Source organism: Taudactylus pleione, unplaced genomic scaffold (genome assembly GCF_031769625.1).
Source record: "Taudactylus pleione unplaced genomic scaffold, aTauple2 ptg000019l, whole genome shotgun sequence".
Taxonomy (NCBI): Eukaryota; Metazoa; Chordata; class Amphibia; order Anura; family Myobatrachidae; genus Taudactylus; species Taudactylus pleione.
In genome coordinates, this window is record NW_028284421.1 from 9,554,666 (window position 1) to 9,579,368 (window position 24,703).

Consider the following 24,703-nt stretch of genomic DNA (forward strand, 5'->3'; position numbering starts at 1 on the left):
TTAGAAACCTGGGACTGTTAAGTTTCTTTGACTGTCAATCTAAAAAAAAACTTGCCGCTAATTAAATTAAATGTATCTTGTACTTACATAAACATCCAGTACTTCATTTGTTGGTCCTTCTGCTAAAAATGATTCCCCTGCAGTACTTGAAATTTCATTTGGTCGCTTGTATGTGAACATTGTTCCTCCTCCTTCATATTTCCCAGGTCTGTCAATTGCCCAGTTGCCATTGATGATTGATCTGCCTGAGCGGCTTCGGAGAGCTAGCGGAGAAATACAAAATATATTTGAAGTTTTTTTTAAAACATTGGCTTGCCTTGCACTGGGGACCACCCTTATTGCTTTACAGCAGGAAGAACAGTATCAGACATAACCTACCATTACTGCTATGCTTAAATTTCCTTTATATCCTCACCATAAATGAACTAAATTTGCTACCACCATCATTGACAATACATATATATAGGGGCATATACAATTGGCTGTAAGGTTTTCACTGCAAAAAAATCACAACCAATTTTTTATTACCACGGGTATGCATGCGGTATCTAAAAGAAAAAAATTGGTTGCAAAATATTTTTGGGGGGGGCAAACCCCCAAATAAACATTGGGTAACAGTAATAATAGTTATTACTGTCCAAAAGAAAAATAAACAGTTTTTTAAAAATGCAACAAATGGATGATTTGTGCATTTTTTAAGTAAAAAATTTATACAAAGCAAACTTTTTTTTGTTTTATTACAAAAGAATACAATGAAAAATGCAAACAAAAGTAGAAAAAAAAGGTGATTTTGGGGTAATTTTAGTCCAATAAAAAAAATAGCAATTTTTTTAATTTAAATAATTGCTTTCACTGAATTTGGAGTGCATAAATCAGGGGTGGCCAAACTCTGTCCTCGAGACCTACCAACAGTTCACGTTTTACAGGTCTCCTCCCAGAATCACAAGGGAAATAATTAGCTCCACCTGTGGATCTTTCAAAATGTGTCAGTGAGTAATGACTACACCTGTGCACCTGCTGGGTGACCTGGAAAATGTGAACTGTTGGTAGATCTCGAGGACCGAGTTTGGCCACCCCTGGCATAAATGAACAAAAAAGTTGACTTTCGAGTAATTTGAATTATGGGTTTTTGACAACTAATAATGACATGTAATTATTGGACCAATTAGGCTAATTGAAAAGTTCCAATTTGTCTAGTCGTTAAGGGGTTGTCCAAGGGTTCTGAAGATGTTCTCGGTATTTTAAGCTTATTATAATAATTTTTTTAGACCTGCTATGGGGCTGCAAGTAAATAGCTGCAGTAATTCCAATAGATATTACAGCAACTGATTTTCTACCCGGCAATTTAATATTAAAACCTTTAAAAACCCCATGCAGCAAGGTTTTTCACAACTTTGCTTGTAATTGGATATGCCCCATAGAGTATTGATAACTCAGTAAAACAAAACAAAAGAAATACATACAAGCCAATCCCAAATTGCACTTGTGAATTCAAGTATAGCGAAATCTGCTATTGAGAAGATTTTCTTACAACAATTAACTGTTTCTTAAATATCTAATTGATATAAGCTTATTAATTTTGAAGGTAAATGAAAAGCTTAAAGTAAAAAATGAAGGAAGGTTAAGAATGACAATGGTAAAAAAATGTAAATCTGAAACTAAAGTTTCAAGAGCAACGTTTAAAATTGGCCCTATGTCAGCTAGTACAGCCCAAATGGTATTTTAAAGCAAATGTGAATAGCACAATACAGCAAAGGACCTTATGTACAGACACGTTGGGCAGCATGCTTTATCACAGAAAATAAATACATGTTATGTAGAAGACTGATTTGCTGCTAGTGAATAATCTGGGGGTTTCTCAAACCTGAAGATAGCAAAATAAAAAAAGCTTTATTATAAATGTATTCAAATTATAGCTTAATGACCAGTTCAAGCACATTGCTTTTTTAAAACCAATAAAAAAAGATTACATTATTGCTTGAATTTAATATCTTTTAAAGAGGGCCTGATACATTTGTGTTTATACAATAATGTATCACAGATTTTTTGTTTCATTTTGTATAGTGCCTTGGAGCCTGATGAAGTTTAAGTACAATGTAAGTCAGGGGTCTTCAACCTTGGTCCTCCAGCTGCTGTCTAACTACACATCCCAGCATGCGCTTCCACCTTTTTGATATAACAGCATGCTAAAACTATGGCAGTGCATGCTGAGATGTGTAGTTTCACAGCATCTGGAGGGCCAAGGTTGAAGACCCCTGATGTAAGTAAATCCAATTGTCTTTTCTAGCATGACAAAATTAATTTAACTACAGAAAAAAAGGGATTTGCCCTCCAGCACACTGCAGCAATATCAACAAAGATACTTGAATCCTACATAATAATAGAAATTCAGAGGTATTAGTTACATACATTTGCAAATATATGATTAAGCGCCAGGCCATCGTCAAGGCTCCTCTATACTGGCGTCCCTAACATTATGGGGTTCATGTCCGAGGCACAGGGAACCCCAAAAGAATCTAGCTTAGGACCATCCCCAGGGCATCACACGAAAAAGGGAAAAAAAGGTGATAGCGAAGTGTAAAGTATAGATGTGTAAAGATAAATCAATAAGTGTTAATATAATGAGAGTTAAAATTACATAAATAATAGACAAACAAATATAAAAGTGATGAAAAAATATCTATGTGAATTAAGTGGTGATGCCCTGAAAAAGGCCCAGCCAGAGCAACTCCGGGGGCCTCACGCCCAAATGCTCACCCCAAAATAATTGTTGCTGCCTAATAGTTGCACCCACTCTGGGTCATATAGTTACAAATTAATGTACTGCATGATAACAGCACATGTATAAGCCGAGAGCTGACTCACCTAGGAGGTACCCCAGAAACCTCCACATGGCACTATATGGACCAGCACATCCTCCCAATGCTGGCTCCCTTCATGCCTCACAGAACTGCAAACAAAGAGTATGGTGGTCGCTCACATTAACTTAATGACATTGCCCAGGTACTTGTAAAGATTTTTTGTTTCATTTTGTTTAGTGCCTTGGAGCCTGATGAAGTTTAAGTACAATGTAAGTCAGGGGTCTTCAACCTTGGCCCTCCAGCTGCTGTGGAACTACACATCCCAGCAGGCACTGCCACCTTTTTGATATAACAGCAGGCTAAAACTATGGCAGTGCTTGCTGGGATGTGTAGTTTCACAGCAGCTGGAGGGCCAAGGTTAAAGACCCTGATGTAAGTAAATCCAACTGTCTTTTCTAGCATGACAAAATTAATTTAACATCAACAAAGTAAAGTTTGTGTGCAAAATTTAGTTGTGACAAACAATGACAGTAGTATTAATTTATTTTCAAAGAAAACCTCATCTTTGCATAGTTTCTAGTACTATTCTCCCATCACCCATACAGCAGAGTTTCCAGGTCCCAGGAGTGGACAGGGCAAGGGGGCAGGTGGCTCCTGGGATGGAACCCTTTTAATGTTTTTGGGCTGGTATCTTGTGTGACCACATCTCACTATCCATCTTGGTAGCAATGATCACGGCTTTTGCTGCGATGCCATCCATCATGACAAAAATGCTGTTAAAGTAAATAATGATAGAGAGTAGTGCGCTCTGGGACTGTCCCCTGCATACATAGGACCTGGAGTCACCGGGAGGTTAAGCTTCTGACACGGTGATGTCATGCGCAGCCAAGCATGCGCCACTGTGTAGAGTGTCACACTACTGTGTGGATGCATAGTACTTAGCTCCCATATGTAAGACCCTGATTACCTGCAATTACCACTGTTATTGCCACTGCTGTGTTACCACTATTTACCAGTGTTACCACCATTGTATTACCATTGCTGCTGTTACCAATAAACTCTGCCTGGTTAAGTACATCTGTGTGGCCTAACATCCACTTTCATATCCGCTGTCACCATAGTAGGATCACCCAGGGACAGCTCTACTATTTGGTAGCTGCCCAGGAGGGCCGGAATCTGGGGGGCACCACAGAGTCTGCCCATCACAATATTAAGGATGTCTGTGAGATAGACATACTTGTGGTACTAAATGCAGGTGGCGGCTGTGGATTTAAGATGATGCCTCCTCACTTTCACTTGATAGGCTGGAAAGTGGGTAATGCTGGCAGTGTCGAGAGGAGATTCAGTAGGTTGCAGTTTTGCCTAGGGTGCCGAGAAACCTTGCACTGGCCCTGGGATCACCCCAAGGTTCCACTAATAGGTCATATCAATAAATGATGTGGCTGCAAAAACAAAATCCTTGCAAGGTTTCTTTGTCCCTAGCAGGCTCCTGTAGAAAGAAAACTGCTACTAGGAGTCTGGACTCTGGGGGTCATTCAGACCCACTCGCAAGCGGCAGTACGCTCGCAAGTGGGTCGATGTTCCCCACTGCGCATGCGCACGACGGAGGGAGCTCCATCGTGCGCATGCGCGAGCCCCGGACTGCGACAGACACCCCCTTTGTTGGGCGTGCCGGGGGCGTGCCTGCCAGACTGAAACCGTCTGAAGCCGGCCCCACTGACATCACTAGTGATGTCAGTGGGAGTGATTTTGGCTCTGATAGAGCCAAAATCACTCCAGGGCTTGTGGCAGGGAGACCCTACCGCAGGGTCTCCGTCGCAAGTCCGATGGTTGCGATGGTCAAGACCATCGCGACCATCTTTTTGGACGCTCGTATATGCTGTGGGTGGTGACCCACAGCTATACGAGCGTCCAGGAGGACGCTCCATTTTAATGGAGGAGGGCCCTGATTCAGAGCGAGCGCTCTGGTCAGAGCGTCCGTCTCTGAATCAGGCCCTCTGTCCCCCCCATTGCATTGTAGAAGAGAGAAAAAGGAAATAAAAGACTACGGGCCTGATTCAGGGTTGTATGCTATTGCACAGTAGCAAGAAAGCGGCTGTACAATACCATACAACTAATATGCTAATGCAGCAGGAGGCATCTGGTGTAAACATATGCCTCCTGATTGCATCGCAGATCCAAGTGCTGCGTCCTAAGATGCAGCATTGGATCTTCTGTGAGACCATCAGCAATCTGAGTAACCCTGAGGATACTCAGATTGCCCCTCGCAGCTCTGGTGCCAAGGCCAGGAAGTCTGCGCATGCGCAGGTCTCTCAAAATCGAAGTTGTACACAAACCATCAGGTTTGCATACAATACTGAGTGTTGCTGTGCTTATAATGTGAAAATGGAGGTATTGGTATGGAAGAATGATGTAATCAAGTTGGAATCAGTATGTACTGTAATACAGGTGGCTGTTTAGCCGCTGGTTCAAATCCCGACACGAGAAGCCCAACAGCAGGAGATCCTAACCCTTCCTTAGGGGTGCCTAACCCTAAACTCCCGGGATGGTGTCCAACCCTAAGTTCCCCATGGAGGTACCTAAACCTAACCCCACCTTCCCGCACACTAAGCCTAACCCTCCCTGGGGGTGCCTAACCCTAACCTTCCCCCTGAAAACCTAACCCCGCTACACTCCCTAAACCTAACCCTCCTTTGCTGTGGCCAACAATAAGGATGCCCTGGACTTATCTTGTTCGGTCTGTCATCCTTTGGCATTCTGGCATCGGTATTCAGATAGGCGTCGGTATTTTGATGCCTATCTGAAGTCCCTAGTCTGGCTTCTCATGTCGGGATATAGACAGGGGGCATTTAGTCCGCCGGTCTATAAACTGCATATAAACTGTTGATATTGCAAGTACTGCAGCTTCTACTTGGCCCGCAAGTGAGGGGGTGGGGGTTGGCATAGCCTCTCCACACCTGCAACTATGGTTGTTTTACCATTGCCTGTCGTCTATTAAAGTCACAGAGCATGTGCTGTGAAGCTAAAACAAGGCTTCATTGAACAAATGAAAATACCAAGAATGGCATAGAGCACCTAACGTGCTTGTAACCTATATAATAAGTAATAAATATGTGCAAAAAGTCACATTTTTTTTATGTTTATACACAAATTATATTTGAAGAAAAAGAACTATCCTCATACACATGTAGGATAGTGTGCATAAGAACCAATGCATAAATATAAAAAAGGGTACTAAAAAGTAAATAACAATATGGTAAAAAAGTGGCTTATCTGATCATAAAAACGGTAAGTTCATGAAAGGTGAAGTTATAGGAGCCTTCAACACGTTTTGTCCATTCCTTGGACTTCTTCAAGGCATATAAACTTTATATCCCTAATAAACATATTTACTACTGATGAAATATTCACCAGGGTATATATGAATTCTTTGTATGTTTTGGACTTTTTTACACATATTGTGATTTACACGTTTTATATATATTCTTTTTACATTTTCTTATTATTTTTTAATATCATTATGAGCATTAAGTGATGTAGCTTTTATGAACTACATTTGCACACCTAGCACTTTATATTTATCACTCAGCACTCTTTTATTTTTTTGAAAGCACATATATATATATATATATATATATATATATACTGTGTGTGTATATATATATATATATATATATATATACATATATATGTATACAAGCAGTTTACGTGCTCTATTCCAGTCTTGATATTTTAATTTGTTTATATGTAGCAGATTACCACTGGTACAGGTTTTCTGGTTGAGCTGACACCCATATAATTGGGGGGGGGGAATGCTTCAAATATATCTAAGGTTGACCTATATTTATATAAATAACAATATTATTATATATATATATATATATACCTATAAGTAAAACTTACTAGGACCATCATTAGTAAGGGACTGTACTAGAAGTGGCGCTGTAATCCTACTTTTCATATATTCATTGAACATATGTTCACATGACTACACTAAAAAGTATTGGCATATAAATCAGTCACCAAGCTAATTTCGGTTGACATGCAGAAAATTGGAAGGATATAATATAGACTGGAGAATGAAGCGGCATTGTTGCAAATGAACACTAAATACATTTGTGTAAAGTAGGTATAGTGTAAAAGGTTGGGGTTATTAATTACTACACTATGAGGCTGTGAAGTCTTGGGATTTTGCTTCTACAGAGAAAGACACCGAAAGTTGTATAGCTGTGATACTCTGAGAGGTGGTAGTTTTAGTAGTGTGCAATACAGTACACAGATACTTTGGCACTGTTTCTATGGCGCGTAGCATGCAATAAAGGTACACAGAGATGTTGAACAGTGCATAATGTATTGGCACTGTGAGAACAGTACGTAGCGTGCAAGGAGAGGTACGGATGTGTTGGCATTAAGGGAACACAGAGAAACAGATAGATGAAACTCAACCAGACAGTGAGTGTATCAGAGTAGACACATGCACATAGATCATAAATGCAAACAGGTAAATTTAGCACAACCAAATACACTGGAGCAGAGTCTAAGATCCCCACCAGACTTCACCAGGGATCCCTGCAAGAGTATATAAGGACTCAGTGAGGACCCAGGTCGCGGCCTAGTGCAGATGGCTCCCACTGTAAAGACAAAAGAGTAATTCGCTGGTATGAGAACTCTGTCCAGAAATACCACCAATGGAAATGTGGGTATGGATGTGCTGCTGTAGAGGAGACCAAACATTGGAAGCAAACTATAATGGAAAATATAGTTCTGAAGCAGGAGCATCTATGAAAACACAATTGATACTCAGGCATTGCAGAAATGCACTGAGCAGTTTCTTATAATGGTTGGCTGATAGGTGATTCCCTGCATGAGTCATCAGTGCTGAAGGTTATTGGTAACACCTGAGAGAGGAGTTATGCCATCTCTAGCCTAAAGGTGCATACATGCATAACGATTTTTTGAACAAATTAACTATAACGACATCGTTATCGTTCAATCGCTGAAAAAATCATTCAGTTTCGGAATTATAACGATGAACGATTATCGTTCATGCGCGTTCCTGTTTGTAGTTCATTCTGACTGACCAACTGGACGAGTTTCATTAAGGGAAGTTACAAAAATCGTTTGTAGTTCAAAAAATCGTTCATTGCACTTTAAAAATCTGACAGATAATCGTTCATAAAATTGTTGGTAACAAAATCGTTGTGTGTGTATGCAGCTTTAGGCTGAGCCCAGCTGGGTTCTGTTGAGGATTCTGATTGAGAAGGCCAGCACTTTGTGACCTGGTGAGTGGTTGAAAGCAGGCCAATCATGTCCATGACTGCTGGTATTGACAGAGGCATATTTAAGGATCCCACTCCAGTGCTGTTTTCTTGCATATGAAAGACATTTAGAAAAGTATAGAAATGTAGAAGGATATAAGGGAATATACTGTATGCAATAGCTCAATTTTGTTTTATTTTTTAGGGGTATTTTAAATTCATAGTCAGTATAACTACTAATTCAATAACGATCAAATTATGCTGGATATTAAATTTCTTACAACTTTTTTGACAATGTGTACAGTATTGTATATATGCCACAGAACTTTATTTCCATACTACTGTATAATATAAGACAATGGACAAGCATACTAATCTGAGGTTCCAGACCATACCTTAACATATTAGCAAAAAGCGAACTACTCAGAACATACTTTTCAAACAAGTAATATACTAAACGTGTCCATATTTTTTGGTCTGGGTCTATTTTATGTGTCATTTACAAAAATGACTACAAAATGTGTCATGGATAATTCAGAATTTATAAAATGTCAGCATTATCTATATAATCAAATTGCACTTTCTAGGTAATTTTAGGCCAAGTTAAAGCTAGTACAGTCATAAACTACAGTTGACTGGAAAACTGAATTAGAATTTTATTGGTTTAGGTTAATCAATTAAGCCTACAGTTTAAATTAAAAAAATGTTTGATTTCTCTAATTATTACTACTATATTTATAATTAATCTTATAAGAAATTATAGATCTGTAAGTACATTCTATTTTTATATTGAAGATCTTATTTAAATTTGACCTACTTCAGCTTAGAACTTCATATAGTAAGATTGAAAAATGTTGAATAATACTGCCGATTTCTCATTTGGAATTCATAAACAAGCTGTTGAAAGATGGGTGTCTGGAAATATAATAGGTAGAAAATCAGCTGTATATTTTCAAAAACAGCCAAGGATATATTTCTATACAATAGTAATTTAAGATGGGAAGAATTTTGCCAATTGGGAACAGATCCCAATATAAGACTGTCTCTATGTTACATAGCCAGATAAAAAATAAGCGTTTAGAATAGCTAAAAGATGAATTTACTAGACTTTTAAAAACACTAGAACTTTCTCAAAATGTATAAAATACCAACTTCATCGTTTCTGTGATCTGAGTGCAGGTGTTGACAGCTGAAAGCTGAAATGTATTAAAAAAAAAAAGTGCAGACCAAGATTTTAGCACAGGGATAAAGGCCCTCATTCAGAGGCGGTCGCAAGAAGCGATCGCTCTCTCTGAATGAGGGCGGCCGCTTCTTTTTTTTTTAGTGCCGCCTCCTGGTCGCTAGCTAAGCTGTGGGCGGCACTGTGGCATATGTGAACTGGGTATTTGGTGTGGCATAATGTGAACTGGGAGAACTATAGTGTGTTTAACACATTTGTGGTGTTGGGAGAATATAGACATTTAAAAATGTTAATAGCATCGTCAGCACATCATACTTACTACTTTATTGGTAGGGGCCCCTCAAACTAATTGCCCTGGCTGCCCCACAAACCTAATTTGGCCCACAACATTGATTCTAACTAAGGCCCGTATTCAATTTGAGCCGAGCCACGTTAACTTAATGCAGCCCGAACTTAACGCCGTCTTTGCCTGTTTTCCAGGCATTAAAGTATCGCGCGCGTGCCTGCGTATCCCCGTATTCAATTTGAAAGCAGGCGAATACGGGACCCGGCAATACTTGGATCGGCGGAAAAAAACGTGAATTTTCGGGAAATAATCCTAGGACCCCCCTAAAGATGTCCAGACATGGGGGATCACTATGGGTACCCCCATTTTTAACTACTGAAGGAAGTCGGGGTTTCTAATAGCCGCAGCAGGTGCATAAATGCGGCTTTGAATAAGGTGATGCAGAAGAGCATTTAGAAGTTTTTTTTAGGGCAAAACAACTATGGGCATCAAATTTGGGGTACTTGAAAATGGGGTTCAGCATATTTTAAAGTTGCTATAGTGACTTAAAAAAATCATGAAAAACCCACCTGCCGCAAACACCTGCAATAAAAAAAACACTTGGGGCATACTTGGGGACCCTCCCAGAGTCAAGTTCGCTATTTTTTACGTTTGTACCTCAACTTTTTTTTTTTTCGCCCCCTTTTTCAAAGTAAATTTTTGGGGTGTAGTTAATTTTTTTTAAAAATTTTTTTGACACAGATTACCTTTGGGGGACTGTCTGAAGGCTGCACAGAATGTTCCCGAAACGTTGCACCGCAAAAGCCAAATTCTGCACTTTTTAACGCCTGCCATTCATAGGTGATACTTTACCGCCTATTACATTGCATTGACTTAACGCCTAGGCGGAAAGTCTTTCAAATTGAATACAGGGTAAAACTAAAACAGGCGATAATGACGTCATCGGCGGTAAATTACCGCGAATCCGGACTTAATGCCTCAAATTGAATACGGCCCTTAATCGGCCCCTAAATATAGATCTCACTCACATGCACCTATGCATCTTCAATTGGATTCCTTTTAATTACATACTAAGATCTTAAGACGCTCTCTATGTGAATACAAAATCCCTGGGTGTTATTGCATTTTAACACACAGTTTATAACTCATGGCAGGGAACCAACCAGAATGCCATTTTCTGTCATTAACATCAGAGGTTCATGTTTACGAGCAACCAGAGTAATGTGTGGATGTAATTTTGTGGTGTCTACAGTAGCTTTTCAATTTACACCAATTTGTATGATTAAAAAATGAATGTTAAACTATCCATAGAATGCAGAGCAAAACAGGAAATTTTGTATCAGTCATCAAATGCATTGCAAGTTGTAAATATGCGGTTATATAAATACTAATTGCTTCACCACAGACACCCTGCCTCTATAAAGTAAACTAATTTGTATAGAATATCTATAATGTTAAATTATAATATATGAACTGCTACTATGTCAGTGTATTACTAGGATGAACAAATTTTTTGTGTCAAGGAATTTCTTTATATTCTCTACAATCTGCAATAGACATATTATTATTCATACATCCAATAAACACATCATCTCCTGTTTAAAGCAGGCATTTGAAATGTATTTGTTAAATAGCCATTCCCATAAAGGGATCATGTATACCAGACTATATTCTCAGATTTAATAATGAGTTTTTTGTCTGACCCATCATTTTCACCCACTAACAGCAGCATTAACTGCATCAGCTCAACACATGAATATGTGCACTACAGAAAAGAACTAGATACTTTTGATAAAATATTAGAATGATGTTTGGATCTTATTGCTCTAAAATTAAAATAAACTGAAAACAGAGTGCACTTTATGTGGAGGAATGTGCTTAAACCCCTAGGTAGTTGGAGGTATTGATGGTAGCTCAGTGTAGTTTCTGATAAAAATAATAGAGTTTAGGTTTGTCGGCCGATAGCATGTAAGGGTGTCATAGGGAGCATGTAGGGGTGTCATAGTGAGCATGTAAGGGTGTCATAGTGAGCATGTAGGGGTGTCATAGTGAGCATGTAAGGGTGTCATAGTGAGCATGTAGGGGTGTCATAGTGAGCATGTAAGGGTGTCATAATGAGCATGTAAGGGTGTCATAGTGCGCATGTAAGGGTGTCACAGTGAGCATGTAAGGGTGTCATAGTGAGGGGAGGGGTTTGGTTTTCTTAGCAGAATACTATGCAGGGCTCTGCCTCTCTTTCCTTGGAATGTCTAACACGCAAGTGCAAGGAAATTGTGCTGTGCATATTACTAGAGATGTACAGTTCAGTTTTCCTGAAGTTCAAATGCACCCGAATTTAGGGGTTCCGAGTCAAATAGAGTTCCAGTTCGGAATCACTGTGGGGTTCCAAGTCAAATAGAGTCTCGGTTCAGTTCTGTAGCCAGTTCAGGTCCAAATTACATAATTTTAGCTGTTTTATCAACTTTTAAGGAATCCAAAACCGAACCAAAACCAAACCAAAAGATTTGAGGGTGGTTTTGCCAGAACCAAAACACAGTGATTATTTAGAACCAAAACATGGGAGTCTGCACACATCTCTAATTATTATTTATTCTTTCTTCCTTAGTTTTCTTCTCCCTTTTCTTTTCCTTTTTCTCTTTATGCTCTCCTCCCTCTTTACCTCCCTTTCCCCACTGCCATGTCTAGGCCCCAGCGTTCTGCCCCTGTCTCTGCCAGAAATATGGGATCACAGGAGGCACATGCTGTGACTACCCAGCTGGGGAGCGGACTGCCAGAGTTACCTTTGGACTCTCCCCAGCCATTGATGATCTGACTGCCAGTCCCCTGCTTACCCAGTGACCATGGCTGAGGTCTGCAGAAGAGGTAGGTGCCAGTGTCCTCCTTCAATGATAGCATGTCCTCTGGCTCTGGGGATGGTGTCCAGTGGTACTAGTGTACTACTCAGCGCTGGCAGCGGTGTGCTTGTTACTGTTTAGTGCGGTCCGCACTACACTTACTAATTGGCGGCAGGGGGGTACTCAGAACCCCCCCCCCCCGTGTGCACGTATGCCAGTGTCACTTGTTTGTCATCTCTGGCTTCTTCCTCCTCTATTTCTGGTTCATGTGGCAAATTCAGGTCTTGGATGGATGATGGTTGCCGCACGTTCTGCAAGCCTCTGCTGACCGGCAGTTCTGCTTCAACTGGTGAGACTTACAGTGATTGGGTTTTGGATGCAGACGCTAATTCCCTTTACTTGTCCAGCTGTAGCCATGATGAAGTAAGGCCAAGCAGCCGCGTCCTGGCCACTTGTCACGTCGGTCTCATCGTTGTCTGCATCGCAGTAGTGTGGACTCCTATATTAATCCAGGGGATGTCATCCGCTGCGCAAATACTACAGCGATACACGGCCTGTGTCTTCACATGCGGGAGTGGATTTATAAGGGCAAATACGTAGCTGTGTTTACTTTTACTTCTCATGTGTGCAATGCTTTGGCAGCAGCAAAAAAAAGAATGGTATTGTAGAAGACGTTCACCAATATGTTAACTGGCTGAACGGCTTTTATGTTTAATCTCAGCCCAGGGAAGCCATGAATGTGATCATGTACCTGTATCTCATTCGCACTTCGCGAGGTGCGGTTTGGCGGTGAAACGATGAGGAACATAAACAGTCAGGTGTTTGGGTCCTTGACCTCGCCTGGAAGAACGTTAAGGCTTTTGCAGGGAAGCATACGAGTGCTTCTCGTCCTGCCTGTCCAACCAAGGCTCCTTCTGCCAAGGGCCGTTGTTTTGCTTATAGCAACAATTGTTTACCCTGGGGTGTCTGCAATACGATATCTGTCGATAGGGTGTTTATTGTGTATGGGAAAGAGTACTTCTATTGATACAATTTTGTCGAGTCTGCAGCTAAAAGTATTATATTTCTTTTCACTCTTCGGGTCTATTATTTCTGAAGTGTCATTACTATGCAGTTGCCACCTATATACAGCAGAGGTGGCCATTTTGAGGATTGAATCAATATTTATGCAGTCTATCAGTTTACTAGAAGCCAGATCCTTAGGTTCCCGGATACAGAAATAAGGAACTCTGCATTTGGCATTTTATTACAAAATTAAAATAAATATGGAAACTGAGCATCAGTAGAAAAATGGGAAACCCGTGATTAGTCAGAAGCATGACATGGTGGGAGTAGGCCTCAGAGAGCAGGCTGGGGCCAGATTATGGGGATGCACAGCGGGGGGCAAGTAACCCCGGGCCCCCCTCTTTTAGGGGCTCCCCCGGCCGGAGCTCCCCTGACCCATCTTTAGCTGATATCTGGTCCAGTAAATGTGACCGTGCTCTGTACCTGCACCACTGGACTAATCAGCAGGGCACAGGCATAGAGGGATCAGGCTCACCTAGCAATATACAGTTTTTGGGCGTTCTGAAAGGACAGAGGGCCTGGTTCAGCAAGGAATGCAAAGGAGAGAATGCACGCACATGGCCGATATTTTAGCACTGCGCATGCATCACAATGTGCGCAAACTAGCCAGTGTGATCGGGTTAGGGTACGCAGACCCTTCCGATATTGATTGACAGGAAGTGCCATTTGTGGGTGGTGATGGGGGGTGGTCAGGCGAACGCAGGTGTGCCTGTGTGTTGGGACGCCGTTATAGGGGAATGCATAATTAAGGTAGTGCAGCAGCATACGCAGCCATACCGTAAGCTGTACACAGGAAGTGGCCAAAATCCTGCGGCAGGTCAGGTCAACCACTATTGTGCGTATGGGTCTGATGGTTCTCGATGTTTACACTATCTTGCGTACTCATCAGACTGAGAGTAAAGGGAGATGGGCAGCTTAATATGGGGCTGGCGTCTGCAGCTTGTGCTGCGGTCTCCGTGCGTAAGCATTGATTAGCATATTCTCGCAGCAGACGGGTGTGTGTGTCTGCTAGTGTGTGTTCCTTGCTGAATCAGGCCGTGAGTCTATAGTTATGGTGGCAGTAGAGCAATTTAAACATGTATGAGATAGACATAAGGATATCCTTCAGAAGAAGTAAGGATCAATAATGGTTGAGGTATCAATATGTTTAAAAATGGGGCAGACTAGATGGGCCAAGTGGTTCTTATCTGCTGTCAAATTCTATGTTTCTATGTTACTTTCCCAGAATGTCAGGGGTACTGCAGAATGTCAGGGGTACTGCAGATTCTGGGGAGCCATCCCAGGTAGACAATTTGTGGTGCATTACGTCATCTTTACACAAACAAAATGCAGCTGCCAAGTTACCCTTGGTTCCTCCCCTTCCATGCTCTGCCAGAGGAGAGTCCCATAAAGTCAGGTCTATGGCTATAGACAGCTTGCTTCAGGGAAAACTAGATAACACAAATCAGCTCTTTGTCAAAGTATGTTTGATTAAGGAGGGCCTAGGCACAAGTAGACAATACCTTTAGTGTTAGATTTTTGAAACCCTGCTTTACAGGTTAGGTAAAATTAAGGATTGTACATGGCTCCCTTGTGGCTTACATACATATCTAGCAAAATAACATAAAAAAAGCTTTAATCTAGCTTAAATGTGTCAGACATATGAAAACTGGTATGTGGTAATTATACTAACATTTATAAATGTAATGAAGCTTGGTATTATACAATTAGTCAGAAATTACACAGTGCAGAATGTATTTCACTGGAAAGTGACACTTGTCCCAGGAGTTGAGCAGAGGGCACATCGCCAAGCATAGAGCACCTTCAGCATCTGGCAGAGCTAACGGAAATCCTACACTGCATATTATTATACTTTCACACCTCTTTCATATGTTACTGTAACTGATGTATAATTAGGCAAATGAAGACTGGAACACAGGCAACAAGCACATTAGAGACATTCGCTAGCAGTTACGAGAAGCACTGCTCACAATGTGATTATATAAATAGCAATTTAAATATAAACTGAACATCAATATTAAATGGAATGTTTACTTAAGAGCTACAGTAGGCTTGTTTTCCTTGTTCAAGGATCTTGGAGAAATTGTAACAAAAGTCACACTGCCTAATCATGATGGCCATAAACTAAAACATCATATCAAGAGCTTAACTAAAATACGTCTACTGTTATACAATTTGAATTAAAAAAAATTTGATTGAATTTGGTGCAATGTGTTTCAAAGTATAACAGTGATTAAACATGACATAAAGTTTGTCCCATCTATTTCTCTTATATAACAATCCTGCCTACATTCCAACAGCCTCAGGTGGTGTGTTCCATGTGCTACGTGGGTTTGGTACAAAATGTCGCCGTTCAGGATGTCAACATTCAGAAAGTCAACATGGATGGGAAGTCATCATGTCGGCATTCCCAGTGTCGACATTGACAGGCTCAGTCGGCATCTCGACCATGTGGTTTTGCAATGGTGCGGTATCCCTAACTGTTATATCAGCCTAATCTTAGCCTAAACCGGACATTGTGAATTTTGACATTCTGTCAATGTCAACATTCTGAAAGTACAGTATACCGTTCTACATAAGTAGATGTACACAGTCTTATAGGCTCATTTTATATAGGTATATAGGTAAAGTTTATATAATCAAAGCAGGAGAGGCGGTGTGATCCAGTTACAGTCAGATGCATCTCTATTTAAACCGGCAAAAACTCTTCTCTGGTGCCCGGGGAAAAGATTGTGTAGTGTTTTTGTCCTTGTGCATTGTTCTTTTTTACCTTCTGATACTAACTCAGATAAATTGGCTCTGATCAATCAGACAACTAGGTGTCATGTTTGGGCTCAGAAGATCTTTTTCTGATGGATTAGAAGTCTGGGTGCTAGGATGGGGAAAGAACCGGAGATGTTGGCTAGACCTGACCAAAGGCGTGGAGTCTAACTTATTCGGAGGTGTTCACCAGTGACCCCTCCAATTGGGATTTGAGTTTAAGCTGCACCCAGCAAGCAGGTCACAGCCCTTTGGTCAGGTATCTGGTACAAGTGGGAAACGGAAGAACACAAACACAGCAAAAGCTCAAGAGGAACCCGAGAGAAAAGTAGGAAAACAATCCTGTACTCGATGCACTGAAGATCTGGATGCGGGATGATGTAATACATGTGCTGGAATCCAGATGAAGGAATATATGCACTTGGGATCCAGACACAGATTGGTATAATGTATACACTGAGAATCCAGATGTAGAATGATGTAAGTACCCACTGAGTATCCAGACACAGGATTGGTACAGGAGAATGGCACTAGGGGTCAGTACTCGGATGATGTACTGAGTACACACACTGGTGATCAGATGCAGGATTGGTACAGGAGAATGGCACTAGAAGTCAGTACTCGAATGATGTACACTCAGTACAGTGTACTCAACACACGCTGGTGATCAGATGCAGGATAGGTATAGGAGAATAGACACTAGGGGGTATATTTACTAAAGTGAGATTTTTAGAAATGGACATGTTGCCCATAGCAACCAATCAGATTCTAGCTATTATCTTGTAGAAGGTGCTAATTAAATGTTAAGTAGAATCTGATTGGTTGCTATGGGCAACATCTCCACTTCTAAAACCTCTCACCATAGTAAATATACCCCTAGTAGTCAGTACTCAGATGGCCTACTGAGTACACACACACTGGTGAATGTCTTTGGAGTATTTTACTATAAGAGTGAAACGTGGAACCTGGAACACTGCAACAGCAAGTAATCATTGAAAGTAGCGAAGTTGTTCAGGCAACTTCCTGTTGCCCAGAGACTGGCTAAATACCATTAGGTAGCGATCCATTGGAGGACTGTGTCAGCTGATTGCTAACAATGCTACCATTAGATGAAGGGCTAATCAGGTGATGTAGACTGTTATGGCTGCGTCCATGACGGTAACCGCAGGAACCAAATCACGGAGCAACAGATGGATGTCCTAACAGACCCAGGAATAATCCTCAACGCGCCACTCGCCGCTGCACCTGGCGTCTGACCACCCGAGAGGTCAGGGGAGGTCGGCGCTGAGGTGAGTAACGGCCAATCCCAGGCCGCAACCTGACACTAGGGTTCTATCTAGGGTCCAGTAGGCGAGGTTATCTTAACCTGTTTTCATGTATTATTTGTTTATATATTTGTTTTCTATGAATAGATGGGGCCCAAACCTGTATCTTGCACAGCGCCGAATGGGGTCTAAAGCAAGTTCAGAGTTTCATTGTTTGCTTATGAGCCTGATCCCAGTCTGTTATACAGTCCCAGAACCTTTCCTGCATTCCCTTTCCTTTCCTTGGCTTATGCAGTGAAGACCATCACTCCATTGCCAGGGAAGTAGTTGCATAATAGATTCTGTAGTTTTGCTGTCGACAACGTAATGTCAATGGGTGAATGCTAACGCAGTTGTAATGTTATTTAAAGCATGTTAAACATGTCGCCATTATAATGTTGAACATGATGCTTTACTATCATGTTTAAAAAGTTATGCTATAGTTACAATGCCTTCACAGTTAAAATACATTAAATAATATTACAAGTGCCTCCGCATTCTCCCATTGTCATGTTGACTGTCTGCGAATCGTATGTTTCCCACTTGCGGTTGGAGCTCACTGATTAGATCTTCTTCAAGTGCCCATCTTGTGATATTAACACATGTTCTGTGGTAAGCCTTGGAATGCAGAAAGAAGAAACACAGACGCTTCTCATGTTTTCCAGCCAGAAATGATCAGTTCTGCATTGAATAGCCTGTGCTTGCAAATTATTATGAAAATATATTTTACCCAACCTTACTTTAAAATCTTACTACTAACTCTTTTATATTCACACATGGAATGATCCAATTGTTTGTGTATCTGGTATATGACAAATGTAGCTACATACAGTGTCGGACTGGGTCATGAAGGGCCTACCAGGGAATGCAGTGGTAGGGGCCCATGCTTAAGAGGTGTGGCCAGCCACCACAGAGGGACTTGGACAACCATTTGATAGGATCAGTGCTCGAAGTGTGCTGGTATGCAACGGTATAGCATACCGGCACTTCGAGCAATTAAGATTTTTTTTCTCTAATTCAATGGAGAGAGGGCTGCACGGGTCTCCGACCAATAGGACAGCCTCCTAAGCCAGCCGCAAGTGTGTATGTATGTGGGTGGTTCATTGAAAACGCTGGGCTGTCTCTTTCTGCAGCTCCCGCCCATCTGTCCGCGCGTGCCGTCCATCCCCCGCTGGAAGAGTCTGGTGTGTTCCGAGGCAGTAGATGAACCCCCGGCCCCCGCCCGCCGCCCGCGTCTGCTGAGTGTCCGGAGCCGCCCATCTTCTCAAGGTTTCTGCAGTCTGCAGTGTTCAAGCTGCAGAGGTTGTACCTTGCCTGCGTGTGCCGGGTGTAGTGTACAACCGCCGCCAGCCCGGCCACGTTGCCAGGTGCCTGCCCCCGCTGGAAGAAGGTCTGTGCAGCAGCATCCATTAGAAGCTGCATGTGCAGAGTCCGGCAATGGCTGCCTGCGTGTGTGCCCATCCCCCGCTGGTTTCTGTGACAGCCTGATAGTCACAGGAGTCACAGCTGACAGCCCCTCATATTGGCCTCCACAGTGAGGGGGATTGTCAGCTGGCTGAAGATGCCCTGAAGCCTGGTTCCACTGCAGGGGGCAGCCTCCCCCCATTCCTATTACAGCTGTTGGTGCCACTGTTCTTCTCCCTGCATAATTCCTCTGGATGGATCCCTCAGCCAGCTTCCTCCTCAGCAATGTGATAGCAGCAACTGGTGAGTAATACAAGATATGAGCTATTATATAGTTATATAGTTATAGTGTCCCTTGTGCGCCTCGCTACCCCCTATGTGTCTTGCTACCCGTTTGCCTCAGAGTTGGGTACGGGATGCCAGCGCTTGGGAAACGGGTGGTCAAAATCCAGATACCGGCATCCCGACAGGGTTAGGATACTGACACGTGATGATAGGTATCCTAACCCTACCCCTCTTCCTACCCCTAACCCAACCCCCTAAGGCCTAAACTTAACTTCCCCCTCACCGCAACCTAAACCTAACACTCCCCTCGAGGGCCTAAACTTCCCCCTAACCCCTCTACTTACCTTTGGGATGCCGGCGCTGTAATCCTGGCAGGTGTCAGGATTTTGGTGCCGGTATTCTAAGCGCCGACATCCTCTTTGCCGAGATATTAACCGTATCTTGTGCCTCATTACCCGTGTGCCCCACAACATTTTCCTATTGGTGCCAATGTGTGTCTTTGTTTTTCTATAGCCTATGTCTTTCTTTATTTTCTTATTGGTGCTATTGAGGGCAATTCAATTAAGTGTGATGTTGAATAGAGCCGGGAATTTGGTCCCAGAGCTATTCAATTGACCGCACTATTAAACCTAACTAAAGGATTTATGCTTGCACTCTCTTGAGGGTGCGAGCAGAAATCCAACTAAAGTGCCGTCCATGATGCTGTTTTTCAGTTTAGTGATGGGCTGACAGCATCGCAAAGGGCACTTTATTTTGAAAATGCTGGTTAGCGAGCCTAAACACATGGCTTAAGGCCCACTAACTGGCATTTCCCGACTAAAAGTGTTGGGCGCAGAGGAAACAGTTGAATAGCTCTGGGAACTACTTCCCAGTGCTATTCACATCATGTTTAATTGAATTGCCCCCAGTGTGGACTGTAATTTTTTTTTTTTCATGCACGGCCTATGTATTGTTTTAGAATTCTTCTTGCAAAACCTATGGGGGTAATTCAATTCCACTGGGATATGTTTGAAGTAATGGGCGCCTAAAGGATTAATTATATTTATTCAGTCTCCCCCTGAATTTTTAGTTCCTCTACAAACCGGCACAATGCTTAATTACGCTGCATGCATGATTAGGCTAACATCCACTAGACTGAGACTGTGAATAAATTGAGCCTAGTAACTATCTACAACTCCCAGAACCCTCAGTCTGATACAGCACAGGGAGCGTTCCCGTCCTATTTACAGCATCCTTCTTCTAGCTGTGTGCCCGGAGTAAGTGTGTGCGCAGCAGCATCTGCGGGAAGTTGGAGCCGTCCTGTATACAGCGGCGCTGCCGGCCCTGTGCAGGATAATATAACGCTGCACTGCTGGCTCTACATGTGATAATGTGATATCTCTCTTCCAGCTGTTCCAGGCATATTGCAGTGAGGCAGGAAATGAGTATGGCCCATATGTACTATGAGCGTTGTATGACCTGTCTATAGCATTCAGTCTATAGGGAGTGGGAGAGGAAAGGAGACAATAAATGGTGCAGGGGACGAGAAAAGAAAGCAGGGAGTGAAAGATGCAGGAGGTTACAAACAGATGGAAGAAGGGAGTGAAAAGTGCAAAAGGTGAGAAATGGAAGGAGGGACTGAGAGGTGCAAAGCTTGGAGAAAGAATGAGAGATGGATGCATGACGCCTCGTTTTGAGAGGCCACACCCCTCTTGACACATAACCACGCCCCCATAATGTATTGACCATGTCAATTTTTTTTGCACATGCACTGGATCCCATACCCCCTCTTCAAAATTCCCACTTCAACCACTGGATAGGATATAATCAGCCTGAAAAACACAGGGCCCCTTTATAAAGAACAGGACAAGGGTGTGTCAAGAATGCCTACTTTGATTGTAAGGATGGCTAATTTGTATGTAGTTTCCATAGAAATGAACAAAGCACAGAATTTTTGACATATAATTCAAGTGCACAATATAGAAACTCACCCCAAGAGGTTGGAAGGTGGCCCTCAGTCAGTGGGGTCCAACGGGGATTTCCCCTGTACCCAGTCTGACCCTGGCTACATATGTTGTTGAATATTGCAAAGATCCTTTTTTCCAAAGGGGCCTCCACTTGGTATTCTTGTCTACGAGAATTTGCCTATATTTGCTTATAAACCATTCTTAATTCATGTATAAATAATAACAGATCGTCCCAATTTCACGGCACGTGCCTTCAGTCTATAAGCAAACTCAAGAGCATTTTTCCGGAGATGATTTTTGGGTAGAATGGCGCTAAAGGAATGCTAGTCATTCCCCGGGGGCATGACTAGTCCCACAACTATGCCAATTGTGACACAAACACACCCCTAAAGTGGCACTAGAAGGCAGGCATGGCCTTATCCTGTTTTAGAAAAGTTAAATGTTGGGGGGGGGGGGTCATGTCTTTGTATTAAGTATATTACAATGTGATTCGTTTTTTATGGTATTTGTCGTATCAGTAGTAAACGGATCTAATTTTAATTTACATCCAAAAGTCTGCTGATATTTTTTTTAAGGTGTTTTATACTGCAAGCAGAGACACCTAAAAGCAGTATACAGCTACATATTTCTGCTTCGTTTCAGCTGGAGAGCCACGTGTTACCTAAGCCTGGACTTTGTAGCCGAGTGATCAGCTGTAAGATGAGAAAGGTACATGTAAAGATATATTCTTTTTTAACAAGAAAAACTGATGAGAAATGTATGTTTTGCTTGCCAAAAAGTAAACTCATTTACAGTCATAATGCTAAGAAAATGGTAGTTCATCATTGCACAAGACCTCCTAGAGGCATTTGTGATTGTGAAGGACAAGAGATCTTAGTCTGCCTGAACTGTAGGACAAAATGTAGAGAACACATTTAAAGTTGAGCAGTTAAATTACATTATATGATTACAGTAGGTAATATTTTGGTTAAGTGACTGTTAAGAGAAAAGCCCAGCAACATTGGTAAGACATACATTGTAAATTATGGCTATTTATACAGACTGTAAAAGTCATATTGTAGGAAATTACACTATAATTTTGCAATAAGATGTTTAATCAGAGCGGAAAATTAAAATTAATGTGGTAACCATTTGGACCATGCACCCGGGAGGGCTAAAGCTCATGTAGTACATTGAGTTAAATTGCAAGAATAAAACAAGTTACTAAATCCAATTATGTTCAAGATCAAATTTATTTCATATGCAGTAAAATCTCCACATCTGCATTTCTGTAGGACTGTCCAATATCAGCAATACACAACTGGATTCCTGGGATAAATGAACACATCAGGTTTTAGGAACAAGCTAAGGCATATGAATCACGGTCAATCAGGAAACAGTTGTTTTGAAAGCAAGTCTGAAATTCATTACTGACACCATGATTAAAAATTCAAGCACATTGTTGCTACATAATTATCTTGTTCTTAATGCTAATCACAAAGGGGGCAATAGTGTCCATTGGCTTGAGTGCAAAGTGACAGGAACATTGTGCTATATGGACACACGGATGGGATGAGATTTGCACATTCAGCACTTAAAGGATTTTCAGTAATTTTCTGATCGGATTTACTAAATAAATCAATATATTTAAATTGGATTATTATCAGGTATAGCTCTTGATCTGAAACCACAAACAGTGATGTCAGGCTGTTTCACTGATATATGTGACCACTTTTACAAATTAACTGAAATTGCATGTTTTTCCCCTAAGCAATGGTATGCAGTCAGATTGGCGTCACTCATAATGTCGACACCCGATTTTAGGGTCAGGCTGAAATTAGTATTAGGGTTAGATTCACATTAAAAGTGAATGGAAAAACACATTGTCAATATGATAACTGTCGACAATCACAATATCGATGTTCTGTATGTCAACATTCAGACCATGGGCCTGATTCAGCAGTGAACGCAAGATCACTGCTCTTCGCAGATTCACAATTATCAGGAAGCTGCGCATGCGCAGGACCCATTCTGCGAGTGTGCAGAATGGGTCCTGCATAGTCGTACGCAAACCCTTGAATGCCTCTGCCTGATGACATGCAGAGGCATTTAAGGGGCAGTGTCGGCCAACATTCCCGGAAAAGTGTGTGTATGTTGCTTTGATCACGCAGTGTCCTGGGCTCGCAAGCCACCCAGCCTGAGTAAGCTGAAGCTTACTCAGCTGGCCGGAGGCCCAGAGCCGTCCACCATCGACCACCGATGGTCGCGAAGGTGATCCCACCCTGTGACCTCCATCGCAGTGCTGGGATCGCAAATGCAGCAGGGGGTGTCATACACCTCCTGCTGCATTTGCATTACTGCAAGGATCACAATTGCAAAGCTGCCTGCGTGCAACTTTGCAATTGCGTTCCTTGCTGAATCAGGCCCCATGTCAACCATTTTGTTGTCGACATTCTGAACGTCAACTAAATATACCACTTCCATTGCAATGTGCAAAATAATTTCTATCACATACATCATCTAGCTGTCTGTCTCATAATGTACTTAAAGAAACACATTTTGTATTTCTGCTAGTTGAAAAGTTTTTACTTATCCAGATTTACGGTACCTTAAAAAATGGCAGTTCTCACTAAAAGATATGCACTGTATGCTAAATAAAGTTTCCTGCATATAGACACTCAATCATTGCGTAAATGTATTTTTTACCTAAAAAAACTGCTTAGATATAGATCATTTACCTGCCAAAAAGTACATTTATTTCCACATAATAACAATGAGAAAGTGGTTGATTTGTTTTACATGGACTAGTGGAGTGAATAGTTGACTCTGTGCAAGAAAATATTGTTTCTTCTTGTCTGAATTCATAAGTACTGTATGTATCTTTGCTGTAAGTATTTGTTATACATTTGGCTTGAAAATGCAAACTTAATTTTCTGCAGAGAGCAAAGCTAACGGTGCCACCTTAATGTATAGTACCAAAGGTCAACATTTCTTATGGGACAGGCCAGGCAAAAGAGAAACGGTTCAACAGCCCAGGAACACATAGACGGCTGAAGTTAATGAGAAACTGCATGTGGCTTCTGAATTGCAGCTTGAGAAATATGGCTTTACAAGATAAACTTAACCCTGCACTATGTTTTTTATGGCAGACAGGTTTCATGCTTTTGAAATTTTTCATTCCAATAGAGGCTGACATCATCGATATAAATCTATGTCTTTACTCTTAAGCTTAAAATAATATTCATTACATTCGTACTCTCTCCAGCACTTGGCATCACACACTGGAAACTAAACTCACAACATTTATTCAGAGAGTTTTAATTGGGCTCCTGGGCAACAAGAGTTAAATGTAGGTTCATGGGTAACAACAGAACACATGACCACTTTGTAGAGATAATTTGTATTGATAAATGACAACATTTGAAAACCACACATGCCTTGTATGCCTCTTCTTACTGTCTAATCATGAGTTCTCCCGTGTCTGAAGGAAGTTCTGCTCTAAAGTTATTTGGCCATAGGTAGTACTGAGTAAACTATCAAGTAGATAATGCAACTAAGACAGCAGCATTAAAGGGATTTAGGGCCTGATTCAGAGCCGCTC

At 41.6% G+C, this 24,703-nt stretch overlaps 1 protein-coding gene across 1 annotated transcript in view; it reads right to left on the bottom strand.

Annotated features, from left to right (window-relative positions):
* THSD4 (thrombospondin type 1 domain containing 4) overlaps positions 1-24,703 on the bottom strand; it is an 898,709-nt gene that overhangs the window by 69,025 nt on the left and 804,981 nt on the right. Inside the window, exon 9 of the mRNA XM_088445395.1 lies at positions 88-263. Within this exon, the coding sequence (XP_088301521.1) occupies positions 88-263 (176 nt within the window). The remainder of the gene's footprint in view (positions 1-87; positions 264-24,703) is intronic.